Source organism: Alosa alosa, chromosome 11 (assembly GCF_017589495.1).
Source record: "Alosa alosa isolate M-15738 ecotype Scorff River chromosome 11, AALO_Geno_1.1, whole genome shotgun sequence".
Taxonomy (NCBI): Eukaryota; Metazoa; Chordata; class Actinopteri; order Clupeiformes; family Clupeidae; genus Alosa; species Alosa alosa.
In genome coordinates, this window is record NC_063199.1 from 26242225 (window position 1) to 26252435 (window position 10211).

At 41.4% G+C, this 10211-nt stretch overlaps 1 protein-coding gene across 1 annotated transcript; it reads right to left on the reverse strand.

Moving 5' to 3' along the window:
* Positions 1–4: 4 nt before the first annotated feature.
* Positions 5–8821, reverse strand: pla2g15 (phospholipase A2, group XV). Its single transcript, XM_048256925.1, has 6 exons — positions 8415–8821; positions 7122–7278; positions 6047–6165; positions 4848–4946; positions 2251–2475; positions 5–1905 (listed from the first exon to the last, which is right to left on the reverse strand). The coding sequence occupies exons 1-6, from the start codon at positions 8551–8553 to the stop codon at positions 1391–1393; spliced, it is 1254 nt and encodes a 417-aa protein (XP_048112882.1). The 5' UTR covers positions 8554–8821; the 3' UTR covers positions 5–1390.
* Between the last annotated feature and the right edge of the window lie 1390 nt (positions 8822–10211).

Consider the following 10211-nt stretch of genomic DNA (forward strand, 5'->3'; position numbering starts at 1 on the left):
AGCATTGTTCTTTGGTAGATTTTAAATATTATCATCCAGTAAGCACAAATATTTGTGAACAATACAAACAGTAATTTCCAGCATTTTCACATTGATCGATTCACCTGCGTGTGTGTGCGCCGAGTCGACGAGATGCCCGATTTGTCTTTCAATATGACCATTGGTAACACGCATGCCTAGTAACAATGTTAGACCACTGTGGTTAGTAGAAATGTAAAAGTTGACCAGGCCATCAAAGTCACGTGAACCCTGATAACAGGCAGGCTTTGGACCATGCCTCCACCCTTGATTGTCGCTGCATTTTTGCAACGCAACAGATGTGTGACCTTAAAAAAAATACACTATGATGCTGAGAGGTGGTATATAGCATAAGCATAACAATTCTAAGGTAAAAAAAACATGTCATGAAATGTCAATAAATAAAAACAAATGACAAATATTGATGACTTGTTCTGTAATGAAAAACAGTCAGAACCAGAATTCCCAGGGCCCCATGGTCCCTTCTCAAGCTCTAACTGCTGATATGACACTTCCATTTTAGTAATTCATGTGTTAATAACAATAAGATCACAACATCAAGATAAGAGATAGAGGATGACGTCATACCTGAACAATTAAACACTTAAAATGGCACTAACATCTAACAATTATCTTTCTAAAATCAATCAAATCAATACTGTATGTCCACCAGTTAATAAAACTTGATAAAAAAAAAAGACATTAACACATTTCTATAAAGCAATCTCATCCTGTTAAGGTTTTTGCAAAACAGGAAATGGCCTACTCTTTTCCACAGAGTAGATACAGAACAGAGGCACTACATGTCACAACTATACGCTCTGACATTAGCAACAAGAGGAATGGTCAGTCCAAATGGCCTGGCAGGACCTACCACAACAGTAGAACACTATAGAAAGAGTAGGAATTCAAATCAGAGTTAAATTGAGAGCTAACTAGCCACTCTGTTCTTCATTGGTAATGGCACATAAACCATCAGAAACATGGTACTTTTCTCATCCATTGAATAACAGACTCCTGGTCCACTGTGGTTGGCAGGGTCAGTTGGCGGCAGTGGCTTCATCCTCTCAGGACTTATGCATGAAGGTGTTTCGGAGGTTTGGACCCAAACAGCAGTTAGCTCGGTCAGGTACAGGGCGGCCCTAGCTCTGCACGAGGTCACTGCCAGACCTGCTGTAGAGTCCGCATCTACCTGGACTGAGGGGTATGACAGGTTAAGGGGTTGGGGTTGTACAGCTGGGGCTCAGAAGTCGAGGGCCGTTGTGATGCACGCCACCATTGAGGGTTAAAGTGTCTTGAGCGTTGGCCGTGATGCAAGCCACAGATGTTTGAGGGTTTATGTATGGTGTTTGTGCGTTTATGTCTTCAAGGATCAGGGCTGGTTGAGCACAGCCTTAATGTAGGCCACTGTGGTCTGGTTGAGCAGCATGTTGACATGCTCATTGTCAGGGAGTTCCACGAGCTTGACTGGGTACGCCATCTTTCCCACCCAGTGCTTACACTGGATGGCACTGAGCAGGTTGACCGTGCCGTCGCCATCACCAAACGTCACCTCGTCCGGCTCCGAGTCAGGGAACGTAGTGTATTGGTAACTCTGTGTCGTGGGCACACCGCTGCCGTATAAGCAGTGAACGGGCACACCAGGATGCTCCAGGTCACCCACCAGGTGCTCCGTGTCCTTGTGCATCTCCCAGCCGTCGGGGAAGCCCACGTCCTGGAAGAAGTGCTGGTAGTCGCGTACGGTGTAATTGGTGGTGGGAGTCCGGACAAGGACCTGGTCTGCAGGCCAGATGTTGCCGTTGGGGAACAGCCAGATGGTGGACACTGCCGTGCGCTGCTGCTGACGGATCTTCAGCGAGCTGATCACCGGGATGCGGTTATTATCACCTGAAAAAAAAAAAAACACACAAATATACACTTTTTAGTACAATAGTCAAGTGCATGGAAGAGTCTATATTTTTTTAAAAACAGGGAAAAGGCTCAGAATGCATTTTTAAAAGCTAGTAGAAGGTATAAACCACAAAAGTATGCACAAGCACACACACACACACACACACACACACACACACACACACACACACTCTCACACAACCATACAAATACACTTACATGTATTAGTACAACAGTAAAGTACATGGAAGAGAATCTCAATTATCTTGAAACCACTAATGTATGCACAAGCACACACACACACACACACACACACACACACACACACACACAAATGCTCACCAGAGGTCACTACTCGGACCGTCTTGACAACACCAGCCCATGGAGCGCCTAGCGAGATAAAGGTCTTAATGTATTTGTCCTTCCAGGCTTGCGGCTGATGATTGAGGAAGTAGAGTGTGTACACGTTGCCCATGCTGTGGGCGATCAGCGCCACTGGTCCTCCAGCTTTACGGGCCATCTCCTCAATCATCTGCTGCAGGGCCAAGAAGTACGCCTTGTTTTCATCTGTGGACACACACACACACACACACACACACACAGAGAGCAAAGTCACATGGCGATCACCCACAACTGACATCATTTGTGGCTGTGAGTTTCAATGGCTGATGAGAGATAAAGAGAGATACAGAGAGAGGGGAAAAACAATCATATACCTGCACTTTGCTTTCATTTATCAGCAAACACATACTGCATGCATACATACATTACAATGCATTCCATTACCTTAAAATGCATACCCCTACAGTGGCAATATCCTTATCTGGCACAGCCACATAACCAGCTGTGTCTACACAGGTTACCTGGGTTCAGATGACCCATGCACACGGTCATGCACACACGCCTGAGGATGGGACACACACTCGCAGAGGGGCATTTTAATGGACTGGATTTCATTCTTTTTCAAGCAAGTAAACAAGTCCAAAGCTTGAATAGTATTTGCCATGAAATCATCTATAAGCCTAAGGTTCCCAAACACTGTATGAGGACTTATTCTCGTTTGATATCAAACTTTGATGAAAACCCAGGATTTAACTGAAGAGGTTGGTCCAACTGTTTTGTTCTTTGCAATCAGTCGTATATACACTGGGTACTATCTATCTACTGTCCCATATAATTATTATTTAATTTAATTTATTCATTATTAAGTACTATTATTATTATTTTATCTGTTGATATGTTTATCTTTTCCATTTTGCACAGTCAACCAGGTTTACATTTCATTACTATTTGTACACTGTTATAACTGTGCATGTGAAAAATAAATATCTGAATCTGAAATCCTAATGGCACAGCCTCTATCTGAACTCACCACTCCATGCACAATGCCTTTCACCCACCTAGTGTGTCCAGCTCCAAGTGGCAATGGGTCAAGAATTAGAGCAGAGGTGAAGGATTCAGACAGCTACCAGTTACAGGAAGGCTACACTGAGGCATGTAATTGAAGTGTTAGGTTCGCGCAGCATCTGCTGCAACAATTAGCTTCCAGTATTATCAATGGAACTGGCTACACCAGACGTGGTGGCGGTAGGTACGTTCGAAAAAATTAGAGCAGTCTTCTAAAACTATTTTTACACTTTGCGAACGGAGCCCTTCAGTTGCAGACATGGTGTAGCCCGGGCCTTAGAAAGATACCGAAAGCTATTCTACAATCAACATGAGGAAATGCAGTCAAAGCAGACATTGCATTTATATAGCACTTTTCAAGGCACCTAAAGCGCTTTACAGTAAAGGGAGAACCTCACTAACCACCACCAATGTGTAACACCCACCAGTAGATTTGATGCAAGAAGCTTTCTGTACATTCTCTTAGTTAAATAGTGATGAATTCCATTCATACTGACATTGTTCAAGTACAATAAATAAATGTGAATGTAAAACAAAACAAAACAAAAAACACAGCCATTTGATTTTCTGCTTTAATTCAAGCAATCATGAAGCGATGGGTAAAACTCAGATCTTTGTAAACTTGAAATACCGATGCTATTAGACAGATGGTTCCTCTACTTCTTTCATGCACCTTTTTATCCACTTCCTTTATCTGCATACTACTTTTGGCAATAGACTCTGGTGAAACTAAAGCCCAGTAAGTCTTCACTAGTCGAGGTAAATGGTTAGGTGGGATTTTTTTATACTGGCATAGCACTATTTCTTCATATTAACCTTGATAATGTATTACCATGTTATTGTAGAAACCCTACGCCTTACTACTAGCACACTAAATGGAAAAACATGAAACCATTTTCCACCACTTCCCCTCAGAACCCATTTAGCTGGGAGAAAACCAGGAACTGAAAAGGGCAGAGGCGTGCTTTGGGGTTAGGTTTGGGATTCTAATTCACAATTATAAATAGTAGCCTACATATAGGAATAATGTTCCTGATTGAATATGAACTTCCCATATTTTCAACATTAAAATCAAAACCCGTACTCTTAATATATAGAACCCTGTCGGTGAGTGCTACGTAGAGAAGAAATACATTTCCCAGTCTGGGCATTTATCCATGGAAACTTCCTGAGATTCATAAATCAGCTAAATTGATTTATGCCCACTAGGCAACTAAAGCAGCATATCCCTGTTTATGAACACAACCGAGTGGAGTAAGTGATTAGGAAACAAAGCTGAATGTAGTCACAGTTCCCAGGCTAATCTAGACGTTCTGAGGTGTTGTCCTGTGAAACCTAGTGTTGTGATGCATGCCATTTTGTTGCACACTAGGTACTATTGCTTTGCTGTGCAGTTTTAGGTCCTGTGCCTCAAGATGTGTAAACTCCTGCGTTGCAATGGGCTATTTTGTGTTGTAATGGTTCTGCTGGGATATGATGCACGGTGTTGTGTTGTAATGGGCTGATGCACTGTGTTGTGATGTACAACTTACTAGGTGCTTTTCTCCAGTCATAAGGAGCCCCACGGATGTCATCGCCTCTCACATAGCCATCGTTAACCAGCCCTTGCACTATGGCAAAAAAGTACATTCCTGCAACAGAATCAGAATCAGCATCAGCTTTATTGGCCAGGTTTGTGTAAACAAACAAGGATTTTAACTCCGGTCAATCTTTGCTCTCAAAGTACAACTGTTGCAAGAAAAATTGAGTGCAAGCAGACAGAGGCAGGTTTGAAAACTGAAAACTGAAAACAGGGTGAAACATTTATTGGTTAACAATGGTGTTAGAACTACGAGCTCAGAGGCCAGCATATGATCTCGGAGGCCAGCATAGCTCACCGCTTATGGCGGTGGCCGACTGAACCTCCAGATCTGCGTCTTCCCTCTGCATTTAAAGCGTAGCCCACCTTCTTTGATTGTGTCAAGAGGAAAGGACTCATCATCAAATGATTAATTGTCGTCATGTGTCCTCATGAGGTTCTAATGATTGTCTAAGTTACAATGGGTCATGTGAGCATTTGATTGACAAAGGTCACAAGAGCAGTTTGGTTGACAAAAGGTTTGGCATGATCAAAGGCTGGGGTGATGATTAAAATGAATGTTAAAATGCATACACTCTAGAATGTTAAAATGCATACACTCTGGAATTTCTCACTACACAACACTCACTTAACATATAAGAATAAAGAATAAAAAACATAACAGAATATAAAGTAGAACAGTAAGAATGGAATGAAGAGCAGTAGAATATGAGTATGATTATGATTACAGTATGTACATTTACAATAAATAGAACATTATGGGTGGGATAGGGCAGTGCAAATTGTCCCCGTCAAGGTTGCCATGGTCGTAGACACCTCAACAGACACAAGTAAGATACAATATACAATTGAGAGAGAGAGAGCATAAATAGTGCAATATCAGAATAGACTGAGATTTAAGATTGAAATATAAATACAGTGCAAGGCAGTTTATTGCAATGATAATGTATTAATAACAATGTGAGGTAGATGAGCAGAACAGTGTTGATAAACTTTGTTTAGTGTAAGGGTGGGGGCTATTTCTGGGCGTTCAACAGATACACAATACAACATATACACATGCAATTACACAATTAAGACACACATACACACACACACACAATGAGCAAAAATACAAACACTGTGTGTCTATGTACATAGTTGGGTACTTACCCACACTGCGTTTACTGGGGTCCAGGTACTCCACCGTATCTGTTCCCCCAAACCCTGGCACTCTGATATCTACTCCCTCTGGCGCCCCACTGGTCCGTGTGGTGCGATTATAGATCAACCTAAAACGACAAAACACACACAACATTTAGTATACATACGCAGAAACATAATGTATATGAATGCCCGTACATACATATTCACTTATAATGCAAACCAGCTAAAACAGACACTATCACAAACTCCCATAACAAAAAAACTCAAATTATCTAAATTACGTATTAAAACAACAAGCACACGCTGACCCACAAACCAGCATGTGGACTTTTTTGAGTGGGGGTGGGGACATCATTTTCTTATGAATAACAACTTGTTAGAGGGAGAAGATAGATAGAAAGATAGATAGATAGATAGATACTTTATTGATATGAAGAGAGAAATTCCTGCCAGGTGCCAGTCACCCATGTAAGCGGATGAAAAACTGACAGGAATTGAAAATCCTCTCTTCCACTTTTGAGATAAAAACCAGGCTAAAGTCCACTTCGACTGAAGATGCAACTTATTGCACTGTTCGACTGGTGAACTAATTGGCAAACATCACATTTCAATTCTAACGTTTCTGTGTCGGTCTCATCCTTTACTTACCAGTGAAGGCTTTGGTTATCTAAACCCTTAACCCGTTTACTGCCAGAGGCGCATATATGTACCCACAATGAGTGTGTTCTAGGAGCATCATCATTGTCAAGTCACTTTTATTAATATAGCGCATTTTGTATGCACAATATTGTTCCCATAACATGTAGCCATAAAAGCTGTGCTGTAGGTGTACTGTAACACCGGTGTGATGGGAAACGTTGGAAAATTAATGTTCTAAAGAATATCTGGATTTATTGAATTCAACATGGAATTTTAGAACCTAAAATTGTTGCAGAATAGAATCTTTAGTTAGAATGTTCAAAAATTCACACCTTGGTAAATGATATAAGAGGTGTATCTATTTTGTCCCGTTTTTGGTGATCATGTTCATTTCTGTGTTAGAGTGCAGAGGAGCGGTGGTGGTGCTGGTGTACGAATGTACCTCATGTTATCGATCCAGCAGTCTATGGCAATGGGCACCAGCAGTTCGAGGTTGAGCCATAGTGTGAAATAGTCATTGGTCTTCTTGTAGCAGATGTAGTGGACCACACTGGGCTTGTCCAGCTTGGCCTCCAGCTGGTTGCCCAGGTCGCCTGGAACTACACGGCGAACACACACACGCGTGTGCAGGCATCAGGACCCCATTCAATGTTACACAAACATTAAGACACTCACATATATATATATACACATAATGTTTGTATATACAACACTCTCATATATATATATATATAGGCTACACCACTACAACTTGTAACATAGGCCTGAAGCAAACACATTTAATTCCTGATCGCCACACTGCTATGAATGCACTGGCTTAGTCACTGCCTTTTAATCGGCCCGAGAATGAGACCCGAGTCCAAGAGCTCAAACTGGCACGCAAATTGTAGACTAAACCAACATTCAGATGTAACCGCAGAAATACCTAAATGAGAACTTTAGCCACAAATCTTTTCACCTCTATCTTCTGACTACACCAACACAAAGCTGATTCGTGGGTAACTAAACACAAGTTGAGATAGTGGATAGTGGGTGGATAAGATAGATTTGGCTGAAATAGCAACCACCACCTTGCTCCTATCGACGTGTGCTCTGTCTGACCTTAGACTCTAGTTATAGTAGGCTAAATGTCTAAGTTAGAAAACAAAGATATAGAAAATATAACGGATTTAAACCATATAGACTAGCTATATAAACAATCATATTCATGAGTTTGACTTGTGTAGTTATAGGCTAGCTTATATTTTCTCTAACGCACCAACAGCCAGACGGCCGTGGGGTGAGGAGGAGGCACATTCAGTCATGGTCATATGACCACCTGTCATATGAACGATCCTGAAAAAGTAAACAACACAATACAAGTGTCGACGACGAAACTCGTTAACCTTCTGAAAATGTAGACTACAGAACTCCAACATCCCTTTTGGAAACACATAGGCTGGTTAGGAAAACAAACCTTTTGGGCAAAGGAACGTTTCGCTCGTCGTAGAGTCGATCTAGCAGATAGCAATTGTGACTTTATGACAAGAATTGAATAAATAGCCTACTGTCTATGCAACATTCTAGGAGAAACGTAGGCTAACCATCCTTGAAAGTAGCCAACATGCGCCAAGCTAGACTAGCCTAGTCGACAAAACAATGTTACACTCATCAACAGTTGAAGAGAACCAACATTTTTTCGACATAGCCTAATGTTATTTTATTGTCAAAACCATGCAAGTTAGCAAGAACTTACTTATAATCACAGGGGTTCTGTCCGAGCATGGCTTCCCTGAAGAGCATTTCAGACTTCTGCCTTCAGCATATGAAGTCAACCAAGCCAACAAAACAAACAGCTGGAGCACAGTGAGAAATAAGCAGTGTCCGGACACCATCTCTGTCGGAGCTGCATTACATTGTCGACATGAGACAACTAGCAAGTTCAACAAACATGAAATCGGTCAGCCTCTTCAACGCTGGTGATGCAAGCCTATCGTTGGCTACGTACTTATAAAACGGTCAAAAGAGCATGGTTAGACCAGAGTAGAAGACATCCGATGCAATCGTTTAGAGTACAGGAAATGGGCGTGTATAGACATCGGCGTGTGATTATATCACATAACCAGAGCCGGTCTTATTAGACTCTGAAATAACACAAAACCGGTCATATAATCGAAAACCCTGTAGGCCTGGGCTACATTGCTCAGACCAAGACCTATCATACTGCTCATGTAAACGTTGTAATTTTTATTTGGAAAAAAAAAAAACGGTAGAGCAGTTTTTCAAATTAAAATAAAGATAAGAATGTATCTAAGAAAATGGAGGACTCCACCTAAGCTGTGGAAATTGGTTGTAAGGCTGCCTACACACACACACACACACCAAAAGCCAAAAGTTACAATTGTAAGTTGATTGTGATCTAGATCAAATTCATTCAGGTTTGATCATGCAACCCATGCCTATATGGACTATGGACATTAATGGATGAGAATATTTAGCTCCATATTTAAGCTACTTCAAGTAGGCCTGTGCTTTTCAACAGCTGAATGTACTGTGGTAACAACAACACATGCTATTTCCTCTCCCTGAACAGTTAACTTCACAATCACACCTCTTAAAATACTTGTGGCAACTGTGGCAGCAAAGCAGCAGGGATGATGCTGGCTTCATGCATCAATTATAGTAATTTCTTGTCAGTTATCTTGCAAACTACACCTTACAATACTTCATTCAATTGTGTACAATACATGCATTTGTGTGTTGATTTGCTAGGCTACTGTGCAAAAGTCTTGCGCCTGGCATGTTTTGCTTTGGCTGTGCTGTTGGACCATATATTTGTTTGTATGTATATCCTATTGGAGTGCAGTCAGAGAGTACAGGAGACGTGCACAATATTGAAGGGCACAGAAGTTGTGGTTTTTGATCTGGTTCTGTTTTCAGTTTTGGCCACAATTGTATTTGTTGTTTTGGTGGCGTTGTGGTGGCCAGTCCTGCAGCGAGGATATATTGTCAAGTCTGATATATGTACAAGACAGCTGAAGTTGTGTTTCTCTCTGGTCCAGGATAGGGTACAACAACAATAACACATTAATACAGCGACAATGTAAAGTATTTACAAACTAAATGTACCGCATATGTGGTACAAAATATGACCGCTGCTCAGTCCTGTACATCCGTTCCGCGAAAATAAATCACACTTGTCAATTTGTCTCTATCTCCTACTCCATCCCCCACTCTTGAAACTTTCTTGTATGTGCATGCCTGTGTGTGTGTGTGTGCACATGTTTGCCTGTGTGATTACGTGTGTGTGTCTGAGTGTGTGCGTGCCTGTGTGCGTGTGTATGTGTGTGTGGGTGTGTGTGTGTGTGGATGGGTGTGTGTGTGCATGTGTGTATGTCAATTTGTCTCCATCTCCTATAGAGCCTGACCGATATGGGATTTTGAAGGCTGATAACCTACCGATTTCTTTATTTGAGTTTTTAAAAAACTGCACTGATACATATGACGATAGTCATTTTTAACAAACCCAATGTTCTCCCATAACAATGTTCTA

Coding starts and splice junctions, on each gene's coding strand:
- pla2g15 (XM_048256925.1), bottom strand. CDS start 8,553: ATGGTGTCCGGACACTGCTTATTTCTCACTGTGCTCCAGCTGTTTGTT. Junction 7,279..8,414: donor CAGAACCCCTGTGATTATAA/GTAAGTTCTTGC, acceptor TTCGCCGTGTAG/TTCCAGGCGACCTGGGCAAC. Junction 1,906..2,250: donor GGTCCGAGTAGTGACCTCTG/GTGAGCATTTGT, acceptor TTTTTTTTTCAG/GTGATAATAACCGCATCCCG.